This window comes from Ambystoma mexicanum, chromosome 2p (genome assembly GCF_040938575.1).
Source record: "Ambystoma mexicanum isolate Mex_15411 chromosome 2p, UKY_AmexF1_1, whole genome shotgun sequence".
Taxonomy (NCBI): Eukaryota; Metazoa; Chordata; class Amphibia; order Caudata; family Ambystomatidae; genus Ambystoma; species Ambystoma mexicanum.
Window position 1 is genome coordinate 1049679806 of NC_090923.1, and position 26050 is coordinate 1049705855.

The window sequence follows — 26050 nt, forward strand, 5'->3', positions numbered from 1 at the left end:
GAGAGAAAGAGATACATACATCTATGTTTTTATTTAACTTGTTGTTTACCTAACTTAATGCAACTGTCTTGTTAATAATAAATACATTTTTGATCATTAGATGTGTGAATAATGCACTGATTTGGCATTTATATTGCATGTGATCTGTACTTTAAACAAGCTCCCTCCTTATTCCTAAACGTATTGCTCAGTCATGCTACCAATGAAGTTTGGTCTAACTTGGGTGAAACTCTCCAAGTACAGCACGGATAGTCTCTCGGAATCCTATTCCAACATGGATTTTGAAAAATGCTCTCAATGCATAACAAGGCACAAACTAGGGTTATCCCCTTACCTTCAACGCTGCCAGCCAATTAAGCCAACTCATGGCAGGAATATCTGTTGCAGTACTTGCTTACCTTGTCTTTCCTCAAATGCAGCCCATAGCAAGTGGAGATTTGGCTTCTTTGGTAGGTGGTAGAGACTGGATCGCTGGAAAACACTCCTTGTTCCAATAACTGTATGGGTCTCCAAATATTTGGTATACTGTGAGGAGGAAAGGAGGGAAAGGGTGGACAGGAAGAAAAAATTAGGAAATGAAAACTAATAATTTTTGGACCACATACAACAGACCGCGCAAAACTGAATAGGAAAATAAACAGATGAAATTACCTTCATGGGGATTCAGGTTCTCTTAGTACTTGCTCTCCCCTCCTTCACAACTGGTTGGGAAAGCCTACATCTGTAGGCCGGCCTGGAACGTTTGCTTCAAAAGGCACATTACCACTTTAGCATAGAGAAGGGACCACATGTACATCCCTCGAAGCATAAGCCAAACTTCATCAACCTGCATGTCACCAACTACGACAACCCCCCTAGTTCTGTACGCATCTCACTCCCCATCAAGCAGGGTGTTTTTGTCACTGTATATGCATTAGGGGGTAGTAGGATGAGGTGTGAGAAGGAGTGAGCAAGGATTGAGTACCTGAATCACCATGAAGGTCATTTTACACTTCCCTGTCCTCATACTCTCAATTATTCCCAATGGGTTGGGACCAGAGAATTCAAAAATGTACTAAGAGGTATGGATGGAGAAGGCATCATGTACCTGACTAGATAAAGAAAAGAGAACCTCTTTGCCAAAAGGAGCATCCATCCTAGAGGAAGTATCGAGAGAACAATGCTTATTGAAAGTAAAACGAGTGGCTCAAGTGGCAGCCTAGCAAACTTCGGTGATAGATGCCTTGGGAAGGCCACCATAACTGCCTTAGTACTAGTGGAATGCACTCAAAGCCCCCTCGGAATAAGCTCTTTTTCAGTTCATAACATTTGGAGATGCATGTTGTAATAACCCAGCAAATAGAATCCTTAGACACATTATTGCAATAGGAAAGAGCACCCATAATAGTTTATGAAAAAATGGCTAAATCATCTAAATGGTTTTGTCCTTTGTGAGGTAGGCATGGTATCAAAAGTAGACAGACACAAGTGACAGTTCAAAAACCTTTATTGGACTGGTAGGGATGGGAAAACAACTTAACTGGCCCTAACTCTAAGGTGGGAGTAGTCTCAACCATAAAGAAAATAAAAGGAAGTCCAAGTCTTGTCAGTTGAACACAAAGTGGCTGTTTGTGTCAAACCTATGCTTGACTACACCTCTCTAGAATGACAATGTGCACAGGGCTGGATAAACAAAAATAGTGTTCAAAGTAAAACAGGATGACACTGGAGCTTATCCACAGCTCCCTTCCCCAAGTTCAAGATACTCGGAACTTCAAAGCGCTCAGGTCAGAGTCTCACCGCCTGGGCTCCTTCTTTAGCCCACGGGAACAAGCATTTCCTTTTCAACGATTTCCAAGGGATCAGCACACTTCTCTGCTCCCTTACTGGACTGTTCTGGCTCCTTGGAGACAGGGCTCCCCTGCCACCCATTTTCTCGCTGCTTCCTTTGGCAGACCCCGAGTGTCCCAGCTTCCTGTGTTCCTACAGTAGGTCCTGGGTCGTTCTCCTGCTCGTATTCCAGTGAGTGTTAATGCGCTGCAGGTGAATACGGTCAGCTTCAAGTGCCTGACTCTGCCTAACCTTGTTAGAGGGACATATGTACTGAGTATAGGTAGGCCTCTAGTTGCATCTTCTTCCTAGTACTAGAATGGTGTTTCCCATAGGAAGCCTGCATAACTCCTAGCTTCCTCTTCTTCGTCTCAGTACTTGAATGGTACATTGGGGAATGGGTACTTTGGGACTTATAGTACCCCATGAAGACTGATGGGGTGTTGGGTAGATGTGTCAGAAAAGGGGACATACCATGTCTCACACTCAGGTATCCCCACCCCAATCCCAGAGTACCCTCCACCCAGGTGATCCTCCCTCGCTAGTCCACCCCCAGAGTCGGGAACCAAAAGTGATGGCCCTCCCCCGAGGTACCTGTGTAGAGGATCCCTGGGGAATAGGAAGGGGAAAACCCCTAGGTTTTTTACACCGTTCTATGTAGGATTCTAGTGCCCTTGGCTACATCTTGATATTTCGAGTTGCTTCAGCTCTACGGAAATATGGCATGTAATAATGTATTTGTATTTATCTATTGTGCGTTTGTAAGGTGCTTATATATCAAGAAATTGTACCACAAAACCGGGATGAAGCATGGGAACAAAAGGCAAATAGAATAAAGCGGATGAACAAGAAAGAGGCGGTCCTATTAGGCTTTGTGAGCATTCGGAACGTGCAAGTACAGAGAGAGAAGGGACAGGGGGGGCATCAAGTGCTAGTAGTTCCACAGACGAAAGTGCCAGGGAGTCTGTTGCGTGCAACAGTAATAGCCTGGCAGAGATCACTTGCCAATACAAGAAGTGCAGGCCTGGGCGAATACAAGCCAGTGGGTGCCCAAAGGCAAGTGCTGGGAGAGGGCTGAGGGTGATTGGGCAGAAGGCCAGGACCCAGAAGGACACATAAGGGTCCAGGCCATCAATCTCAGCGACTCTGGGTTTTAGCATGGGAGGGAGAGGGGGAAGGAGGAGGTGAAGAGGAAAGTCTTGAGGAGCTCCTGGAATTTGAGGAGATCTGGCTCAAGATGGAGAGGAAGGGGGAGGCTGTTCCAGAGGAGGGAGCCAGCCGAGGAGAGAGAACAACCACCAGCTCGCTGCTTAGAAAAGCACTTGACACGCAGAGATTCGGAGCCGGAGGAGGGTAAAGATCTGGGGAGAGGGTTGGGGGTATATTCTGAGAGCAAGTTGTAGATAGATGGTTGTCGGCCCCAGACAGCCTTATGGATGATGCAGAGGGATTTAAATTTGATTCTTGCAGCAACCGGAAGCCATTGGAGAGATTTTAGGGCTGGAGAGATACAGGCCCTGGGCTTCAGGCCAAGGATAAGTCTTGCAGCCCTATTCTGGATAAGATTGAGGGGGCAGAGAGAGGAAGAGGGTAGTTTAAGAGGATTTTGCAGTAATCTAGCCTAGGAACCACCAGAGCCCTAGAGACAGTGAGCTTTTGGGGAAAAGTGAGGAAAGGATGGATACCTCTGAGGAAGTGGAGTTGAAAATGGGCCTTCTTGGCAAGGTCCAGGATGTGAGGGAGGAAAGAGGAGTCGAAGAGGACTCCTAGGTTTCTGGCTTCAAATTCAGGAGAAGGGGGAGAGCCCATAGAAGGTGGCCAGAGTGAAGGGAGGAAAGAAGGAGTGGGGTCCCAATAGGAAGGATCTCAATCTTGCCGGCATTGAGGCAGAGATCATTAGAGGCACACCAGGACTGAATAGCAGACAGTCAGAATGGTAGAGGAAGTAGAGAGAGAATCAGAGGTTAAGTTGGTACAAGCGTTGGGTGTCATCTGCATAGCATTGGAAGTGAGGGGAGAAAGTGGAAATAAGGCGAACAAGCTGAGCAAGATAGACGTCAAAGAGCCAAGGTGAGAGGTTGGATCCCTGGGGAATGCCACAGGTGAATATAGAGTTAGGAAAGGAGAAAGACAAGGATAACTTGAGAGGGCTGGTCCGTGAGGAAGGTCAGCCAGTCCAGTGCCCGCTCAGAGATACCAAGGGTATCATGGAGCAGTTTTATGAGGATGGAATGGTTGACTATCAAATGCAGAGGAGAGCAAGTAGAATGGGGACAACATGGGAGTTAGTGTCAAGAGATGCAAGCAGTTCTTCACGGGTTTTCAGAAGAGCAGTTTCCATGCCTCTGGATTTGATATTGATATTTTATTTCTATCGCGCTCGTACACAAGCGTTTCAGAGCGCGACAAGGCCAGGCAGGGGAGAACAAAACAACGATCTTACTAGGCCCAGTGACATTGAGAACGCAAAAGTGCATGGACGGGGGAGAAGTGCAAAGTGCGGAGCAAAGTAACAAGGGATGCTCGGAATTGTGAGAAACCAGAGGGTGTCTCGCCTGCTAGTCCCAGGGGATGGATGGATCTCCCTCTATAGCTCTCTCACTCATCCTGTCAATCAGGTCAGGCACTTTACATCAAGTGCATACACCTGATACCAATTAGCTCTCCTCAAATGGATAAAAGGCAACACCTAAAGACAAACTGAGCAAGGTGGAAAAAGAGTACGAGCAGAACTTACGGCGTAAATGCAAACCTACTGGAGCATGACAGACCAAGGGACGAGTAATGGGTCGAAAACCCCAAGAGTTCCTTACTGGAGGTAGTCACCTCCGACAGGCCACGAAAGACATGTGGAGGAAGCCAGATCCCACAAGTGAAGACTGCATTGTGTTTCAAGGATGCCATCGATCCTCCCGGGTGAACGGCAGAGTTGGGGTGGCGAGGCCAAGCCTGTGGTACCAACCATGACTCGTGAAGGGGAAATCGTAAAACCAAGAGAGAAACGCACACAGCCGGTGAGTTGGCAAGTGACTTGAGTTAGACTGGTGTGTGCTAAAGAAAGTTTGAAGTGGCAACATTGTTACAACTGTGAAATCAGCGATACTGAGTAACGGAGTGGTCCGGCAAAAGGAAGTAGCCAACTCGAAAGTCTCTGTGAAAGGTACATTGTTTGTAGCGATAACTGCAAAAGCGAAATAAGGAAAATTAACCATGAGGGACTGGAAGAGGCGAAAGCTGAAAAGTGAATTTTGAGTCGAAGTGGTCCTGCAGAAGTCTGTAAAGAAAATCATGCCCATTCAAAAGTCTTCAACATCCAAAAGGGGTCTGAGGCTGAGTGAGGGAAACCCGAAGTGTAAGATGAGTGTGAAAGGGAGCCATTGGCTAGTAGTGCTGAACTTTGTTGTAAAAGGTCTGATCCCAACAGAGGGGGACCGTCGTGAGGTCTGAGTCCGACAGAGGGGGACCTACGTGAACCTTTTGTTGAAACATTATTTAAAAGTAGAACAAGACTTAAAACATGGAAGACCAGGTGGGCATCGATTCACGTTTTGGAACTGTTTATGGTACTGAGAAACCAAGCCAGAGTGTCATCCTGTCTACAAGGACTGCCTTACTCCATGTGGTCCAACGCAGGGAGGAGAGCTGATTCAGTTACCTTTATTATTTTTAACACCGATTTTTCCTTTGCATACATTTCCCTTTTATACAAGAGATAGGGCAGGCATTAGGGTATGTTAGCATAGGCCATTTTGATTTAACAGACTCTACTAGGACCGTTGTGTATCGGTTGATGGTCAAGACTACTCCCATCTTAGTTGTAGGGCAGAGGAGTTTTCCAACCCCAGAAACTTCAATAAAGGTTTTAACAGCATCATACTTGCGATACCATGCCTCCCCTACAGAATCCAGATTGATGGTCGTGTAGGCAATCAACACGCTAAGTATGCTTGGTCAGTTGGTGGAAGACCAGCTTTTCCAGGAGTTCCCCAAGGAAGGGAGTGAGAGATGGGGCGGTAGTGAGCCGGGCATGAGGGGACGGTAAAAGGCTTTTTCAGGTGGGGGTGCAAAAGAGAGTGGTTGAGGGAAGAGGGGAAGACCCGGTGTCATAAATCACCAATGTATCAATTGAAAAGGCTACGGTAACCAAAAAAGGATACAACTGGTAGGGCTCTTCCGGATCCTTTTTCACACGACCTGATTGTAGGTAGGTCAAATTAGACCTTCCAAATGATACAACTCTCTGACTGATGTAACAGGCAGAGAGATGGATCACTGGAAAGGGCGTGGGTAACGTATCTGAAGTACGCCTAGGATAGATAAAGTATCATAAGAAACTGTCCCAAACTCAAATCACTGATAGCACAGTATTGGCATTAATTCAAAACACTGACCTTATGGCAAAACACAAGTATTCAACAAAGTCTCTTGAAGAAAACCAGGAGTTGAACCAACGACAAAGGAGGGGAAGATTAGTAAAGGAGACTTATCCCGAACGGCACGAGGCTCACGCTAGATACCGGGTTGGTGCACCACAGGATAGCGTCCAAAGTACTGTGCACAATCACCTTCCAATAGTTCATGAAATACTTCCTTTCCCACGATGAACAAAAATTAGAAGTTCACCTGTTAACTGTCACAGGTACCAAAGGTTCAAAGTAGTTCAGAGAACCACGTGCAGGATTGCACGCGACAGCGCACACGCGGCCAGGACAGTCGCGCTTGGAGACAGCGTTTCCACGTGGAGATTTAGCACGCGAACAGGATACACGCAGCCCAGGACAGCCGCGCTTGAAAACAGTGTCCGCGTGTGGAGATTTGGCACGTGAACAGGATACACGCAGCCCAGGACAGCCGCGCTTGAAAACAGCGTCCGCGTGTGGAGATTTGGCACGCGAACAGGATACACGCAGCAGACAGCGTCCGCGTGGAGATTTGGCACGCGAACAGGATACACGCAGCTCAGGACAGCCGCGCTTGCAGACAGCGTCCGCGTGGAGATATGGTACGCGAACAGGATACACGCAGCTCAGGACAGCCGCACTTGCAGACAGCGTCCGCATGGAGATTTGACACGCGAACAGGATACACAGCGTCAGGAATTAGCGTGTGGAGGAAAACACGCTCCAAAAGGCCAAGGAAGTTGCTGAAGGGAATGCGAGGAGGCAGGTCCGGAGTTCAGCTACAAAACGCCAAAAATGAATTAATCAGAAGCATCGATCGACTTTTCCACGCTGCTTATGTACGTACTGCCGTGATACACGTGACGGAACTAAGTCACGTGAATTTAACGATGTGAAAAATGCAGACGTCGTTTTCCGGGTAATGCATCGAACAACCTCCATTTCGAATAGAATGGTCTAGCGGTTCTACGGGCGTAACTCATTTTGTATGGAGAGGCAAGAGGTCGTTCCCGGTCCAGAGATATGTCCAGCAGGCATGACACCCGGTCACAAGAGAGTTATTGCAGAAATCAGTTGTTGTCCTTAATAGTTCTGGAAGAACAGGGGGGGGAACCTTCATAGAGCGGACAACCTTAGTGACCTCATAAGTGATTGGAGAGAAGGAGGAGAGCAAAGCTGAGGGAGGATGGAAGGGCAGGGGATGGGAAGAGAGGAGGGAGAAGGGGAGGACGAAAGAGTGCTCAGGATGTCCTGAGTTTTTGCAGTTAAGGGGGTGGCCAATGCAGTGCAGAGGGGCCAAGAGGGAAGAGGAGAGGTGAAGAATGCAGAAAGATTGGCTAGTACCTTGCAGATTTGAAAGAGTTCAGCCGTGTTGTCCAGGGACGCGAGCCTGGATGTTGGCCATCTTCTTGGAGCGAATGGAGAGATGATATTGCCTTTGGAGAAGGTGAAATGCTTGCAGATTAAGCTCCTGGGAAGATGAAAGCCTGCAACCATTTTGGGAAGGAATGACTGAAGAGTTTTCAAGACTACCTTATCTCTGTGAAGGATAAGATGAGGCTCATTGCGAGACAGGGCTTCAAGCCCCCAGTTTCCATAGGTTTTTAATCCCAGAACATGTTTTTGTGATTTTGCCCTAAAGTCTTGTTTCACAGTATTTCCTACACTCCTCTCTCCGGTCTCCTTATTGGATGGATCTTGCAGGAGGAGCTCAAAATATACCACCAACTATCCTCTCTGAATTTTGATGGGCTTGGGAGAGTAGTTTAGGAGGATGAACTCTGCTTCACAGGTTAAAATGTAAAAAAATTACTAAACCAGGGAGGGAGGATGGAACTCCGAGTGAGGAGCACATGGGTCTGGCCAGGAAAGAACCAAGTGTGGCCTGATTGTTTTGAGCCACTTCTTGCACCGTTTGTTTTGTGGAATCTAGGTAAGGATTCACCTAGATTGTCCCCAGATCAAAAGAGTATTTGCCCTTAGGCCAACACGAGTCAGCAATTAGATAGTGGTGGATATCAACATCTAGTGACCATCATGGGGTTTAGGGACAACTAGGCTAGGGAGGGATCTGTACGGAGAGACAAGAGAGGGACGGCCCTTAGTGAGCCCCTTTCTCAAATCCTTTAAAAAATGTGTATATTTTGCAGTATAGCAGTGTGGTTGTTTTCTTTGGTTAATCGCATTGATGAACTATATTTCACTACCAGCCTTCCTGCCTTGAGTCAAGCTGCACAGCTGCACTGCAGTTGGTGAGGAAAAAAAATGCTCTCTATCCCCACCTCCCCAATTAGGCTATGCGGTTACACAGCCCTCAGAGTGTGCAAACTTCTCCCTAACAGTGTTAATCTTGAAGCTTGACAAACTTCTTGCCTGGCCGTATATCGAAGAGTGATCTTTTTTTGGAACGAGTAAATTGCGTTTCACTTTTGAAATGGCACTTCTTGATGGCCCCCTTTTGTTGTAGACTTAACTTTCATGCAAAGGACCTGAATGTGCTGCATGGGTAAGTGCTGATGTCTCAGTGGTACATTGCGAGGCTTTGATAGCAATTCTATGCAGTACCCTTCTCTTATTGTGTCCAACACCCACTTGACGGTGGTGGTCTCCTCCCACATTTGGTGAAGGATATCCTTCCTCCTACAGGGGTATATGGGAGAGGACCGGTGCCACAGAGCCATTGTTTTCTCACGGAGCAAGCATTCTTAGTGGGCGTTCCTCTTCCCAGTCCTTTGCCCTAGCACTGTGGCCGGTATTGCGACTGGTAAGAAGTTGACAAGGAAACAGTTGTACTTTGTCCCCAGCCTCCATGGACTGGCTGTGAGAACTGTTGGGACACATCATAAGTATGTAACCGTTGGCCACAAAAATGTATGTGTCCAGATGATGCCCCCAGCATTGATATGGCCTATGTCTTCAGAGTCTTGTACTTTGTATCCACTTTTTCAAGGGCATCAACAACTGACTTTAGAAATAGAAGTTATTTCTCCAAGGCTTACGAATGAGGGTGGCTTGTGTTTCTGGACAGAATCCTGTACATCTTGACCAAGCATTAATTTTTCAGAAAGGCCCCCCCCATTAATTTGTTGAACCAGCTGTTACCCTGCAGCATCAAGGAAATATTTTGTTGTGGCATTTACAGACAGTTCACCTTCTTTAATTATAGTCTTGGCTCAATCCTGCAGAGAGGCGGCTGGCACATTATCCCATTTTAGCCGATTAGAATAGGTCATTAGAGCTGTGGCATTGGCTGCACCTATGCTAAGGTGCAGAGATACCTACTTTTCTCCCAACGGCTGAGATCTTTTTACATTCTTTCTCCGGAACAGGGTTGCTGTGAGGCAGAACATGGGGCAGCACATCTTTTCCTAACTATAGTAGCAACCATAGAGTTGGGGGTGGGATTTCCCCAATTTAAGCAGAGTCTGCCGTGTGCAGACATATTTTTTTTCAATTCTCATATTAACATCACTTGTAGAGGCTGCCGTCTGCAGAGATGTGCTAATTTAGTGGAATGCAGTGTGCAAAAGTTCTTCCAAGTTCGAGAAATCTTTGTCTTCCTGTTTACCGAGTTCAAATAGTGAACCTAGCTACTGCCCTGTTTACAGGACTGCGTAATGTAAGAAGTTGTGCAATAGCACCTGTAACGTTCCAAGTGCCGAATGGGATTACCAAATAAATAATCTCAGGCCCAAATAACTGAACAGACTCAAAGAATATGGCAAAATACTACTTTATTCCCAGTTAAAGTAGCTAAACCTGGCGAACAAACAGATTGTAGTTCACACACTCATCGCATTTCCATTACGCAAAAGGCTTTATACCACGATTAAGTCCGCTATATCATCCTACGTTGCAAACAGTAAAACCTATCAGGTGGAGGGATTGGTTAAGGGAACAGATACCTACAGTGTACATAAGAGTAACATCATTGGCTACTCCTTATCTGGTAGGCATGCTTTAAACACCCGCCAACTACGTAAAATACATATAATAACAATACCAGCTGCAAATTGGCTTCTGCAACAATGTATAGTCCATGATCGCATGGGCCCTCATGATAGGTTGGCACTCTCTTCCAACCTTGGACATTCGGCTCGTTACCAGCATGTAAGCAACGAAACACAGGTGCAGGGGAACACGCCAGACAACTGCCTTTCTTAGCTAATTAGCCTACCATCTCTGATCAGTTATGCCCCAAGCCAAAGCTTCTTCTCTGTAGTTGACCTTGCGGACTGTTCCCTTCCTCTGAACTTTAAAGGGAGTGAGGGTACATTGATAGCTTCGTCTGGAGCTTTATGATTAGGCCTTGTGTTCCCAGTTCTACAACATGCATTAGGAGACCTTGATTTTGTCCATTCTGACCTTTTATTTAGTGCTATTTAATTCAATTATCTTGGGTGCTAATAATCATCTTGGCCTCTGGAGTCTTGGTTGCTCCGTCATGCATGCGCTTTCTGCAACTTTGATTGCCCAATACTTGGCAGTCACAAATGTTCAATCCTTTACTTAATCTAAGAAAAATAGGTCTTACGTACATGGCTTATCCACTTTCGTTACTTGCAGTTGCTTCTTGCTGTGGCATCCTTGATCCTGAGCAAAGCAAATACCCTTTGTTCTTGCACAAAGCTGTATTCCAGCGCCTGTCAGCTCTGCAGCCGTGGTCTCTCGCCTCAAGACTTCAAGCTTACTATTATACAATGCCGACATCCATTTTCTCAATGCTTTACTCGCGTTATATTTCCAACATTAGCAAGCTTCTACATTGTCTAATCTACCTTGCGTTTTCTGCATATATACCTCTACTGCATATCTTGTCACTTAACTTCTACATGTATGTGGTTTTCTTCATATTCGCAAATATGTTTACTTCAGTTACATCTTCATTCTTTAGACATCCATACATCAGATTCAGTGGGTCTATATATCTTCTCTCTTCATGACGTCACTTCACATCTGTTCAGCTTTAATTCTAGTTCTTCTATGTCCAGTGGTGTCTACAGACTCATGTCTACAGCATCAGTTTGGGGATATATTTTTTTACGGTTGACTGAGTGCATAACGTCTCTCATACCTTTGATGTGGTACTGGGATGATACCAGGTGTCACACAGTGCTCTTTTGCTGTTTTTCCAATATGACAGAGGGGAGGAGGAAGGCTCTATAGAGGACGTGTAATCTGCCTCTACATTCCCCTCTCTGGTCGAGTCCTCAACCACCTCCTCAATTTTCTTCACATTTCCCTGGGGGTGCCAGGGTACTTCCGTTCAGGTGCTCACGGGCGGTGTTTTCAGTCTGTGTGTGCTTATGAACCACAGCATTCACATTGATGATTATGTTCATCCCAATAGCTTTCTTTACCGTCTTCTTGCATTGTTCTATGATTATTCTTATAAGACAGAATCCAACTAACACTAGTATTTATCCCAACAGCTTCAAGGCATTTGCCATCCAGGTTGGAATCCACGAGAATAGGAGATGAAAACCAATCATCTTTGGTCTCATCTACTACTTCCATCATGTTCGTATACAGAGTCCACAGCCTAGTCATTGCTTCTGTCAGGGTTCATCTCCATCATGGGCAGGTATGTTTACACAGCAAGAAGACCAGATCTTGGCACACACGCCTCCTTCCATTGCTGTAAGTCCAGGACATACCTGCTCAGGAGAGTCGCAAGTATGATGGCCCTCAATTCTTCTTTAAATCATATTAAATCCTTTTTTTGTTGTGTTAATGGTCTATAGCAGCTCCCATCTGGTGATTTGTAACCACTTAGCGTTCACTGCAGCTTGAATGCCTGGCATGAATATGGCTGTAAATCTCACTGCCGCCCAACTGAACAATTTGTGTTAATCTGGAATGTCATCATAAGCTTCTATTGCTGGAAAATTGTTCTCTCTTCTGTTGGATGATGTTGAGCGACCTCTTTCTTCGATATTCATTCATTTGCGGAAAGTCAGTGATATGGAGATCACATTGGGGGATCACCAACGCAGGAATATTTAATATCACTATAGAACATATTCCTTCCCAATTCTTAGGTAGCTTCATATAAGCTTTGGATCTACAGGCCCAATAGTGTTCCATTAGCACCGCAGTTACTCCATTCATTCCCAGCACATCAATTATTTGTTTCCACCCTTAATTTTCTCCAACTTTGGCCAAACCACCGTTTCTGAAACACAGCAACACATTTTTCCATCAGCAATATAGATACAGGTCCTGCTTCATTGTCAATCCATGTTAGAAACTTTGAATACCTGGCCCATTCTTCAAGCCATTCATCATTCAATATTTGCACTCTCTGTACTGGTGCAGTAATCAACAGGTGTACACTGCATCATAACATTTTTTGCATCCTGTACTGGTGGCTACTTGTCCATATACCAATAGCTGAGGTCTCTCCCAACATCCTAGCAATCCTGGTGTTTCCCATGTGTCTTCACAATCCAGTCAATCTTGTTCAACAATCCTCATTTGTTTTCCAGTTAGACCACTGAATGAGTACAGGAGCGTTCTGTCCTTCCAGCTCGATTCTGTGCTCATTTGCATTTTTTATGTAAGCATCCAGTCGAAAGAACATTACCAGGGGTAATTAACTTGTTCTTCGAATGGATTGTGTCCTCCCACGTATTCCTCATCTTTTGATGCACTCCCAAAGCAGTATGCAATTTTACTGGAGGAGTGAGTCAGTATTTCATATGAATGGCACAGGTATGTGTGCACGGAGTGCAACACTACTTTGTCAAATACAGCTTCCTGACCTGAGGAAGAGTCTAAACTATAATGTTTAGTGAAGGTATGTACAGACGACCATGTGGCAGACGCACACATTTCCTTTATTTGTACTCCCCTTTGAAAAGCAAAGGAAGTTGCCATGCCTCTGGTCGGATGAGCTCGTTGGCCATCTGGAGGATCTTTTCCCTCCAGTTTGTAGCATTCTGATATTGCCAATATAATCCGTCTGGATACCAGCTGGATAATGGCTGTTTGGTTATAGCCATACCCAATTTGTGACCCGAATAGCCCATGAACAATTGGGTCATCCGGTCTTAACTTTGCCATTCAAGAGATACAAAAGCTCAGTGCACGTTTAGGGTCATGCCTGGGAAGCTTCTCCTCTTCCTTCCCAGGGTGAGGAGGAGGGTAAAATGATGGTAAAGTTATCTTTTGTGCGAGATGAAACTCTCACAACGTTGGGTACAAAAGTGGGTTTTACCTTCAGCACCACTTTGTCTTTATAAAATACAGTGTAAAGAGGCTTGCAGGATAAAGCTTGAAGCTCACTCACCCTTCGGGCAGATGTAATAGCTACTAAAACGATGATTTTCAGAGTTAGTAGCCTCAAAGAACAGGAGTGCAAAGGCTTGAAAGGAGCACACATCATGAACTTCAAAACTAAGTTGAAGTCCCAGACCGGATCCTGAAAAGGGAATGGAGAGAAAACATTTGTCAGTCCCTTTAAAAATGGTATTAGAGGTATCTTAAAGTAAGAAACGTCTTCCGATGTGTGCTTGAAAATAGAAAGCGCCACCAGACATCCCTTGATGGTACCAATCTGGAGCCCCAGATTAGCCAGATGTAATAAAACAGATGACACTGATGCTGTATTACATGGAAATGGGTCAACATTTTTATCTCTACACCAGCTGAAGAACTTATTTCAACGGCAGCGGTACAAAGATTTAGTTGCTGGCCTTGTTGCCAAAAGCAGAATCTCCATTATGTTGTCCGGGAGGTCACAATCCTTATAACTCAACCTCTCAGAACCTGACCCTCGTCTCACGAGAGAAGGTCCTCTCTTTGTGGAAGACGTATCGGAGGGCAGATAGACATGTCCAGAAGGTCCGGGTACCATATCCTCCTGGCCCAATCCAGAGCAATTGGGATCATGGATTTCCTGAACTTTCTCAACCTCCTGATTATGTGAGGAATGACGAGGACGGAAGGAAACTCATACAGGAGTGGAGATTGCCAGCCAACCACCAACGCGTCTCCTAGAGCTCCTCTTGAGGGAAATTCTCTTGAGCAGTACAGCTCGCACTTCTGTTTGCCAAAGGGCGAAGATCTCCTAAAGGACTCCTTGAGCTAGTTCCCACTCGTGGGAGACAGTTCTGCCTGCTCAGAGTATCCACCGTCGTGTTTCACTCTCCGGCTAGGTGAACTGCTGATAGAAAGATTCCTTCTTGTATTGCCCAGAACCAAAGCTGCATTGCTTCTCTGCACAGTGACCCTACACCTCTTGTTGAGGTAGTACATGGCCACTGTGTTGTCCGTCATTATCAGGATATTCTTTCCCTGTACAGACGGCAGAAAGGCCTTCAGAGCTAGTCTGATTGCCCTCAGCTCTAAAAGGTTGATATGTAGTTTGGACCCCGATGGAGAACAATGACCGCTGATTGTCAGATCGTTGGTCTGGGCTCCCCACCCTTTGAGTGAGGCATCCGTCACTACTGTTATCTCCAGCCATAGTTGCCAAAACTGTTCTCCTTTCAAGATGTTCTCCTGACAGGCCCAACACTTAAGGTCCTGTGAGACACTGCTCGGGATTTGTAGGTCGTCTGACATCCTTCCTGAGAATCGGGACCACCGAGTCCTGAGAGCACATTGAAGAGATCTCATTCTCAGGCGAGCCTCTGGCACTAGAAAAATGCAGGATGCCATGAGGCCGAGCAACTGCAGAAAATCGAAGGCCAGTAGATGTTGGGCCTTTTGGAATTTGGTCACCATCTGCAGAATGGCTTGAGCCCTCACCACTGGCAGCAAGTCTTTTCCCAGGGATGTGCCAGGACTGCTCCAATGAATTGAGTCTTTGTAATGGTATCATGTTGGACTTCTTGTAGTTGAGGGAGAAGGCCAATCTGTGAAGGGAGTGACATGTATGTGTCTCGGGAGGATAGCTCAGCGGCAACGTGCTCGCCTTGGAAGCAAGACGACACGAAGCAACACAGGTTCAATCCCCTGGTCCGCGCTTAGAAACCTCTGGGTATTTAAGCACGTTATAGATACGCAACTAAGACAAAAAAATAAACAATGGCGCAATTTAAAAAATAAATAAATACCTGTAACAGCGCCTTGATGTCCGCGGGCTTTGTGAGCGCTTTAAAAATGCACACTATTTTTTTTAAATAGCCGAGATGTTCCAAGGCCTGTTCTGGAGACCTGGCCCTGATCAGCCAATCATCTAGGTAGGGGTAAACGTGAATTCCCTCTCCTGAGACTTGCTGCCACAACCACCATTAGTTTGGCGAACACCCTCTGGGCGGAGGTCAGCCCAAATGGCAGAACTCGAAACTGATACCGAGAACTGCCAACGGCGAACCTCAGGTACTGTCTGTGCTTGTGATGGTTCGGCACATTAAAGTAAGCATCCTGAAGGTCTAATGATACCATCCAATCCTGAAGCTGGAGGGCCTGTAGAATCTGAGAAAGTGTTACCATCTTGAACTTGTCCTTCCCGAGGAACTTGTTGAAGTCTCTTAAGTCCAAGATGGGTCTCAATCCTCTGTCCTTCATGGGGATTAGAAAGCACAGGGAGTACCAACCCTTGTCCTTTTCCGTTCACAGGTACTATTTCTATAGCAAATTTCTCTATCAGGGTTAATATCGCCTGCTTAGGGAGTGGATCTGGAACTTTGAAAGAGTTGTTCCCCGGTGGAAGACAGACTTTTGCGGAAAAGGAAGGCAGTAACCTTGGGCAACTGTTTCCAATTCCCAAGCATCTGAAGTAATATCCTGCCATTCTGTCAGATGCTGTGACGGTCTGCCTCTCATTGCAGTCTTGTGAACCAAGTCCTCAGATGTTTTGGGGAAACTGACAGTGGCTGAAGGTAAGGTAGCTGCTCCGGTCTTAGTACTTCTTCCCCATCCACCATGGGGGAATCTTCTTTGGCCTCTGAGCTGGATGTCCTCTGCCCCTTCCAAATGTGGACTAGTGACGAAAAGGACCTACCCATCCAGGGTGTACCAGTGGGGCGGTTTGGAGGTCGTCTGATTGCAACACCAAGTGATTTGGCTGCTGCCTTAGAAGTTTGCAGTTTTTCCAAACTCATCTGCCTTGCTTCCGAATAAATGAGTGCCGTCAAAGGGCATGTTGAGAAGTCTGAATTGTACGTCTGGGGCAAATCCTGACTTTCTCAACCAGGCAAACTTGCGCATAACTGTACTCACCGCCATAGCTCTGCTGATCCTGTCAGCAGAGTCGAGACCAGTCTGAAGGGATTCGCAAATCGCATCTTTCCTGTCCTTGACTATGTTTAAAAGCCCGTCTCACTCTTCCCCTTCGGAGCTATGGTCAGCCACCATGGAAATACACTCCCAAAGGGTGTGAGAAAACCTTGCCAACGTGCACGAGGCATTAGCCGATTTCAAAGCCATACTACCAGTCGAAAACGTATAGGGCCTTGTACTACTAATCATCCCCATCTGGTGGGATTGTAGGGTGGGCATTCTGTCTACTGGCTGAGGCGGCAGCTTAAACCACCAGACGCACTGGTGTTGGGGTTGGGGTTTAGACAAGTGAAATGGATCAGAGCTTGAAACTCTGTATTTTGAAGTCAACTTCTTGTTGACAGCCGGAATAACCTCAGGTGCCTCCAGTTGGTAGCAACACGCCTTTGCCAGGCTTGATAGAATGGCACAATTGGGTCCTTTTGGAGTCCCCTGTCCAAAACATCAGTCAAGTCGTCTTGTTCAAAGACTGGAGTCGGTGTAGACCAACCCATATAACTCCATAACTCTTCACATCAATTGTCTATATGTAACTTCTGCATGGTCACCGGGGTCTGCCCTGCCGAACGGAACCTATGGTAAGGTGTCTTACCCACTGGCATCATGCAGGCATTCTTTTAAGTTCTTAATTCTAGAATCCTATGAAATTAATGCCTCAGGCACTGATGATATGCCATACTGTAGACCAAAAGGTCTGGATAGAAGATTCCTCTGCATCCTCATAAATAGAGGTGAAAGACTTGAAATAGTCAGCTCTGGGCAAAGGAGTATATATTTTCTCCATTGTAGATGTCGATATAACATTACTGGTCAAAGGAGCCGAAATTGTCGAGACGACTTCGAAGGTTGCGTCGAAGGCTTCGACACGTGAGGCGTCGAGGTGCTCAATGCGTAAATGGCTTCTCGTAAGTTTTCGGCACCAATGGTGTAGATGACGCACCTTTCGACCCTGAAGGTGTCGATGTGGAGTCTTTCTGCATCCATGACGTTGACGGCTGTCCTCGAAGGGACTTTTCCTCAACTCAAGGGATCCTTCGATAGTTCGAGGAGTCTTGCCTGTCGGGTCCGAAGACGCACAGCTTTTATGCTTATGAGGTCTTTCGACCGGAGCATGGCTTTTGGTTGCAGCGAAGGTGACAAGGTTGCATTCTCGAACCCCTTTAACATTTTCAATCTAAACTCTTCCGACTGGGCCGGTGAGGCAGATTTAGTGGGGCAAACGACCCGTTCCGTTGAGGAACTGGAAGACAAGGAAGATTGGATCTATGGCGCTGTTTCTTTCCATGCCTAGACGATGACGAGTGATGTGAACCACTACATATCGGGATAGTTTGTTCTTCTTGCGATGAGGGGAAACAATTCGACTTGTCCGAAGTTTAGTTTTTTCGACAGAGTCAAAGGGAATTTATGGGTCCTACCTGCCGCAAGCTTCCCTCTGCGCTCTCGGGTCTTTCGACGTCATGGACAGGCAGTCCTCACTCTGATGACGGATGAATGGATGCCAGACATCATAGGCAAATCCTATCGGGTCCGTCACGGAGATCTTCACACTGCAGTCACGACATTTCTTGAAACCCGACTTGGGAGTGAACACGCTGATGACTAAACCATTTTCACGATTTTACTCAAAAGATTTTACTCAAAAATTCACTTGAACATTTTCTCAGAAGGACCGAAGCGTACCGAATGCAAAGCGTAGAAAAACGGAACTGAAGCCAACTGGCACCGTGCGTGCTACATATACCCTCTGTGACAACACCAGACGGAGGCCTCCGAGGGACATCAAGTCGACAGGCATCGACACACAGCACCCCGTGCTGAAAAAGTAATTCTGAAGCAGTGACGCTGGATATCGGAAATATCAAAAGATAAGGAATACGTGGGAGAACACAATCCATTTGAAATGTGTGCTTCGGTATTGGAAATCAAAAAGTGAACTGACACGCGCAGAGTGGATGCAAAACCTTATATATACACACACCTCTGACAGGGAGGAAAGTTACATAACTTCAGTCTCTGTTGTGTAGGCCCAGAGATAGTTGGACACACTTGTGCACCTTTTTGGCATCTTCAGGTGGCCCAGGTTCAGTTGAGGTATGATTTAACAAACAAGTGTGGTTCTCTTGTACATACCGAATTGCACTCCGCTCTCTGCTCTTCTCTCTCCTCTTCCTATTATTCTAAAAATGTATGTCGATCTGCTCAGTTATATTCCAACAGTATATCCCACTCGTCTTAATGTCTGTATCACGCTACTTCATACATTTTCATGTGTGTGCTTACTGAATTTCCCTCTGTTGGCCTTTAACTTTATGTTGTTTTTAAAAAAAAAAAAGCAAAGCTAGAAACCTAGAAAAGCTCTCGACTGGGTGTGGGTTATAGGAGTTGCAAAGTCCTGTAAAGCTTGAATTTTACTAAGAGGTTGAATCTTGCCCTGACCAACCTCATGCCCAAGGTAGGTCACTGAACTTTGACCAATCTGGCACTTGGTATCCTTTATGGTCAAGTGGCCTGCAACACAATACTGATATGTATCACATATTTGTCCCAAGTAGGGCTGAAGACTGCTATATCATCCAGATATGCCATGCAGAATTCACAAAACCCATTCAGGACATGGTAGACCAGCCACTGGAAAGTGTCAGATGCACTCATGAAACCAAAGGGCATTACCCTGTAACTGGTAGTTCTTCAGGCATAAACTATGCAGTGCTCTCCTTGGCATATTCTGTCTGGGATATTTGTTTAAACTCTGCAGTGAAATCAAATGTGCTAAGGTACTTGGAAGCACCTAGCTCGTCCACCAATCCATCAGTTTGTGGTAAGGTATGAGCATCTGTCTTAGTGACAGCATTTAGAGCTCTGTATTCCACACAGAATCTGAAGTCAGATGGTTCTGCTTTTGGTAACAAAATCACTGGGCTGGAACAAGTACTACTGGAGGGTTCTTTCATCCAAAGATCCAACATCTTGTTGACCTCAGACTTGATGCGACACCTAACTTTATCAGAAATCCTATAACCCTGTGTCAATGTAATGCTTGCACCAAGGTCTTGAGCGTATAAGTAATTGAAAACAAGGGGAAAACTGCCTTAGCAAGGTTTTCCCCCCAATCTGCTCTTGTTGAGTCAGAAAAGGGGACAATCGGACACCCTCAATGGAGCCATCAGAAGGGCTGCATTGAAACAGGTCAGGGAGAGGTTCAGATTCCTCCTCTTCCCTTTCCAAAGCAGAAGCAGGGCTCCCATTTCAACCCGACGGATAAAAGCTTTCAGTCAAAGCCTTCAGTCTATTTACATGGAACACTTTGGGAGCCTGACCATGTCCTTCCAAGGTCCACTAAATAATTCACCTCATCCAGTCTTTCAACAATGTGTTCACGACCAGACCATTTGTCCTGCAAAACATAAAGCCTTGGATGTCTTTGGCCTGGTGAAAAACTGAGTGAAGCTTTCCGATCATACCAATGTTTCACTAGTGCTTGTACAGCATTCACCTTGTAATTGTCCTGTGCCATCCGTAAGGCCCTTCTCTTCCTCAATACTAACACATAGTCCATTACATTGGTAGTAACAGGAGAAGTAGGTAATTCCCATCCTTCTTTGTCTATGGAAAGGGTTCCCATGATAGGGTGACCAAACAAGAGTTCAAAGAGGCTAAAGCCACCCCATTCTTGGGTTACCTCTCTGTAGGCAAAAAGTAAGCACGGTATAAGGAGATCCCACTTTCTCCTCTGGGGCCCCCCCAAGAGATTCAATCATGCCTTTGAGAGGGCTCTTAAACCTCTCAACTAGACCATTGTTTTGTGGTAATATGCAGATGAAAAGGTGTACGTCACCCCACGTTCCTTCCATATGCTCTGCATGTACTAGGACAAAGTTCTTGCCTCTGTCAGACAACTTCTTTAGGGAAGAAGCCAACCATAGTCCAAAATGCCCAACAATGCTCTTGCAACTGACCTGGCAGTTGCAGTCTTCAGTGGGATGGCTTCAGGTTCTCTTGTGGCATGATCAACTACCACAAGTATTAACCTACTGCCAGAGGATGTTGAAGGGTCAAGGGACCAACATCAATCTCTACCCTCTCAAATGGTATTCCTACTACAGATAGTTACCAATGGAGCTGGGATTGTTACTTCCTACTTGTTCGCCCCCATCTTAAGCCAGTAAAAGCGTATGCTGAACCTCTCCTTAGTCTTATGATGCCAAGAGGACCTGTAAGGCAGACCTCATGTGCCAATTGCAGGAGGAAGGGCCTCACATGAAGGGACTACCAACCTCCTCTGGCCTCCTTAATTGGACTCTGTGTGTTCACTATACAGCAACCCACCTTCCCAAAAAATCCTATGGTTGCCAGGGGCTTTGCAATGTAATTGGGAGCAGGCCCATGTCCTTAGGCCTTCAAATGATGGGCATTCACGCTGGCCCTTACTGAATTAATCTCTTGAGGTATCCCCTTCTGCCAGCAAACTCTGCAGTTCAGGGTGCTCATGTGGATTGAGTACTTCAGAGAGCCCATCATCCTCGCCAGGTTCAGGCGCTTGACCAAATTCCTCAACCTCAGTGTAGGCGAGTTAAGAGGAATATTTTCTTTCCCTCTTCTGCGTTTCCTCTCTTTTAGCCTTCGGTTTCCCTTTTGGATTAGGCTGGACCATAGGACTTTGCTAAGGCATCCATGGTCTGAGAACTAGTGGTTGGACGTTCTGCGGTGTCCCCAACAAAACCCCAAGTCTCTGGGTTAATACCCCAACAGAACTTTTCCTGCAACTTGCCTCTGTACAATAATCAGCATTCTGCCACCTCCACCATTTACAGATAATGTGACGACCATAACTGGGAAGTTGAAAGGGGGATCATCAGCCAACTTAGTGGGCATCAGAGTTCTGGCAAGAACATCTGAATTTATCAAAGTAGAATCCACTACAGTGTGACTGGCCACAGTGTCCTTAATGGCAGGTGGGTCTACACCATCTGACAGCACACTATCCTTAATTAGTACCCGGCGAGGGCGCAATCAGAATGAAAGCCATTCTGATTGGCCCTCGCCGAGTTGTTACCAGGCCGGGAATCCCTCTGTCGGGATACCATGGCCTTTGTCCCCGGCAGGGGGGCGTGGTAGCCCCTCAGCCAATGAGGAGGCTCGAAGCAGGGCCATCCCCATTCCGAGCCTCCCAAAGGCTGAGAGGCTACCTTCGCCCTTGCCGGGGACAGAGGTAAGGCTTTTTTTTTCCTTCCCTCCCTCCTCCCACCTCCCTGCCCACCCCACTTACCTTCTATGCCTTGGTCCCCGGCAGGGGACGATGAAAGCCTCCAGCCGTGTGAAGACTCGGAGCGGGGCCATCCCCGCTCCGAACCTCCACACGGCTGGAGACTTCCATCGTCCCTCGCCGGGGAACCAGGTATGGTTTTTTTTTCAGTTTTTTTTCCCTTTCCACTCGTTTCCGCCCTCCCAAGCCCACTTACCTTCCTTTTTTTCGGGAGCGGATGCGCTAGAAACGCTTCTGTTTCCAGCGCGTCTGCTCCCGATGGCCACCATGGAAAGGGAAAACGGACTCAGTTTTCCCTTTCCATGGCGGCTATTTTCTTTGATGTCTCTTTTTGTTTCCCGAAACGCTGCAGCGTTTCGAGAAAAAAAGCTTTTAGTGCCCCGGTCATGCAGTTTTTGCAGGCCGGGGTACTAATAGCTCTATGCCCCTCGCGGCGGGGGCATTACCGACTCTTGTAATGCCCCCGCCGCTCGGGCATATTGCTTAAGTAATGTTTGGTATGGAAGTTCTATGGACCCCCAAACATTATGCTTTTGTTTCTGAACCGGGCCTGACTTTTTACAGGGAAGTAAAGCATTCACAGCTTCACTGCCCTGGCCTATTTGCTCATTTTGTTATGGGGAGACGGAGGAGTCCTTCAGACCATCATAATTGGGAAACTGTTTCCCTTTCGACTTATACTTCTGTCACTTTTTAACATTGAACACAGCATCTTACAATGCAGTTCAAAGGTGATACTTTTGCCTAGCCATTTACACTTGGGATTTTTGGTTACTTCTATATGGGCCTAAAGACAAGCTGATGGCAATCTTTTCATTTTGGTGTAATTTCTAGTGTGTACATTTGTGTTTACCGCATATGGCTATTAAACATGGCTAGTGCACTAAAATGGCCACGCCATGAGATTGTTGCTTGTTCTTAGTGGGTGGAGCTATCTGGTCCCACGCCACATCCATGGTACCTGAAAGTCGGTGTGGGGCACGAGTGAAACCAACAGTGGTCCATGGTTGGACCACTGCTGACTGAATAGTGCAGATTTTTACCATTGGTGGGCTTCGATTTGCTTCCAGCAAGAATTTTGGAAAAAATGACTCCTCCAACCATTTCTTCGGATCAGCGCCAGAAGAACAGCCGATTGAAGCTCTGAAGAAGACTCCTCAAGAGACCCACCATCCCTTCCTGCATCTGGCCCAGGTACGCCTGTTGGACTACCTGATCTGCGAAGGCCCTGTGCAGAGCTTCAACCCCTGGACTGGCGCAACCTCCTGTTTGGACTTGTTCGAGGATCCAATTGTCCTGAGCCTTCAGAAGTGTCCCTGGAACACCCGGTAGACTGACTAGCTCTCCAGTGGGCTACCTCGCTAGAATAGTTGCCGTTCTGATTTGGCAGCTGGAAAGTCACCAGCTTGTAGTGCAAGTTGCCTTCCTGCTAAATAGCCTCTCAGCTTCAAAGGATCCTGCTCTAGAAGGTCTTCTTCAACAGTGACTGGAAATATGCCTGCCGTTGCCTGTGTGGGGTGGCTGTCACTGGATCTCGCCTTCCCCCCCATCCTGCGAAGTGTCCTGAAGTGGTCTGCATCAGTGCTTTCTGCATTTCTCCATCGCCAAGGATTGCACTCGGCTCCTGGACCCGACCAGAAGAATCTTTGCACCCGCAGCTCCTGGACACCCCCCCCACACACCCCACACCGGAACCAATAATGGGAAATGAAACCTCCAGTGACCGCAAGTCGACCAAGCTAGTCATCTGGGAAAATGGGAAAATCAGAGTCAGATGGGTAAACACAAAGCAATGGTCTCCCCCAATCTCCATAGGATAGTGTTAGAATGGATTTCTGAACTCTGTCTGGTGAGCAGACGTTTGAGAAGGCCACCGCAAGTTTAGTGAAACAGGGAACACTTCTACAAAGTTACCCAGGACAATTCGAGGTAGCTTGGGGAGCAGTCGAGGCTAAGTCTGGTAGGGTGATCTGAGGTCTGGGTTGAGCACACATAGTAGGACAAGAATTACTCTTAGAAAGGAGTATATAAAAAATTACAATGTATTAGGCCCAGAACAAACACAGGGGAATCATAAAGAACACAGAAATATTACTACTTAAACACACACTAGGCAAGACATGGATTATTTAGCATAATAGCATTTCTGATGATTGTATCTGCTTAGATTCACATGCTGTGCATATAGTCCGACATCTAGTGGTAACCGCAGAGTATTGCATCTCGTCTTCCGAGGATCAAAAGGGGACGTCGACATGGGCGTGCCTGGAACACTATCCCCAACGTGACGTGTAGTTTAGTGTACCCAAAATACCTCACGCGTCGAGGTCCCTCCGATTGTATTTTTTCAGCCGTGAGGGAGCCTTTTGACTATTGTGAGCGAGTACAGAAAGAGAAGAACTAGTAAGAGGTCTATGTTCCTTTCATCCAAGCGGGGAGGAAGGGTAGGCGCATGTGAATCTAAGCAGATACAATCATCAGAAATGTTATTACGGTAAGTAATGCACATCTTCTGATGCTTGTGAATCTGCTTAGAATCGCATGCTGTGCATAGACTTGCGAGCAGTACCCGGAGTTGGTGGTGGGATGTGAGAGGAACAGTAGTGAAAAGATGTCTTAGTACTGCTTGTCCCACCTCAGAATCAGACCTAGATTGAGTGTCCAGGCAATAGTGTTTTGTAAAGGTGTGTACAGAACTTCAGGTTGCCGCTATGCAAATTAGTCGAGAGGGACATTTGCAATAAATGCTATGGAAGCCCCAGTGCCCCGAGTAGAGTGTGCTCTAGGCTTGAAGGTCAGATCTCTCTTGGCAAGAGAGAAACAAAGTGTGATGCAATTGACTATCCACCTAGAGATGGCTGATTTAGAGACAGGATTCCCCTTCTCTACCAGCTGCCACTGAAATGAAAAACGGGTTCGTTTTCCTTAGTGGTCAAGTTCTTTCCAGGCAAAACCTGAACCCCTTGCGCACAGTGTGTGTAGGCTTCTTTCCGCCAAGTTAGTGGGGTTTTGGAAGAACGTTGGTAGTTCGATTGACCTGTTCACATGGAACTTAGAAATAAATGTGGGCACAAACCGAGGGTGAGTGCACAGAACCACCTTCTCTCTGAATTGTGACAAAGGGGTCTAGAATAGAAAGGGCCTGAAGTTCACCGACTCTCCTTATAGAAGTAACTGCCACTATGAAGGCGGTAAGTAAGAGCTTTGAGACTTATCGGTTCAAAGGGAGGCCCCATAAGTTTGGTTAATACCACATTTAGGTCTCATCCCATCCCATCCAGGTTAGAAATGGAGGGATGAATTCTCTTCACCCCTTCCATGAAAGCTTCAATAACTGGGATCTTCCACCACAACACTCTTTGTTGGGACGTGGTATAAGCTGAGAATGCAGCTAAGTGAACCTTCAGGGAATAATACTAGACCTGAGTCAGGTATAACACAATATGAGTTGGAGAGCAGTCACTTGGATTGATGCCCTTGCAATTGCACCAGATGACGAAGCGTTTCTATTTATTGGCGTAGCAATTTCTAGTGTTAGGCTTTCTTGCTTCTCTAAGTTTATCCATGCATCTCTGAGGAAGTTGGAGATGCCCGAACTCTATGAAATCAGGAGCCAGGCCACTAAGTTGAGAGTCTGTGGGCATGGATGAAGTGTTTCCCCCTTGTCCTGAGATAGCATGTTGGCAAGGTAGCTTCATCAGAGGAGAGACCGACATCTCCATCAGATGGGAGAACCAGGGCTAGAGTGCCCACATCAGGGTGTCATGGCCACAGGCCCCAGAACACAAAAACCACACCATCTAGTGATGGGAGCAATGGGTCACTTGAATCCCTTATGTCCCTTTGGGACCCATAAACACAGGGACCCTGGCTGGACTCAGACCTCGCGCCTTTGGCGCCAGGCTCATATAGGGATGTGAGCAGGAACACTTTATTTCAGTGCAGGAGTGCTTTTATTTTACAAGAACATTCCAGGAGTTGAAAGCCTTTATTCCAGAGAACATCCTCATGTGCGGACTCATCGGGTATGGCTCCTTAGGCCTGGGCTTCATGGGCCGACTCATCGGTGCGGCAGGCAGGCTGAACCTGGTGGGTGTGGCTTCAGAAGCTCAACTATATAAGCTGCTCCATCCTTAAGGCTGGCGCTTCGCATTACTGTGCCCTCGCGTGCAACGTGACGTTCACCGCCGCTTGCACCAGTTGACTTACCTTTGAAACCAGGCGTTCTCCTGCATACTCACCTCCAGGAAACCGGTGCTTCATCTGCAGACTCATCTCCTGACATCCAGTGATCTTGATCCCGATGCCGCAGCACCACGCTCTGCATCCACGAACTCTGACCCTG

The 26050-nt window shown here is 46.6% G+C and overlaps 1 protein-coding gene across 4 annotated transcripts in view; it reads right to left on the reverse strand.

Annotated features, from left to right (window-relative positions):
- The window catches only part of LOC138567092 (uncharacterized), a 611926-nt gene that overhangs the window by 315951 nt on the left and 269925 nt on the right, over nt 1-26050 (reverse strand). For all 4 annotated transcript variants that reach the window (XM_069644960.1, XM_069644963.1, XM_069644962.1 and 1 more), the window contains one exon: nt 399-525. In XM_069644960.1, coding sequence (XP_069501061.1) covers nt 399-525 — 127 coding nt within the window. The remainder of the gene's footprint in view (nt 1-398; nt 526-26050) is intronic.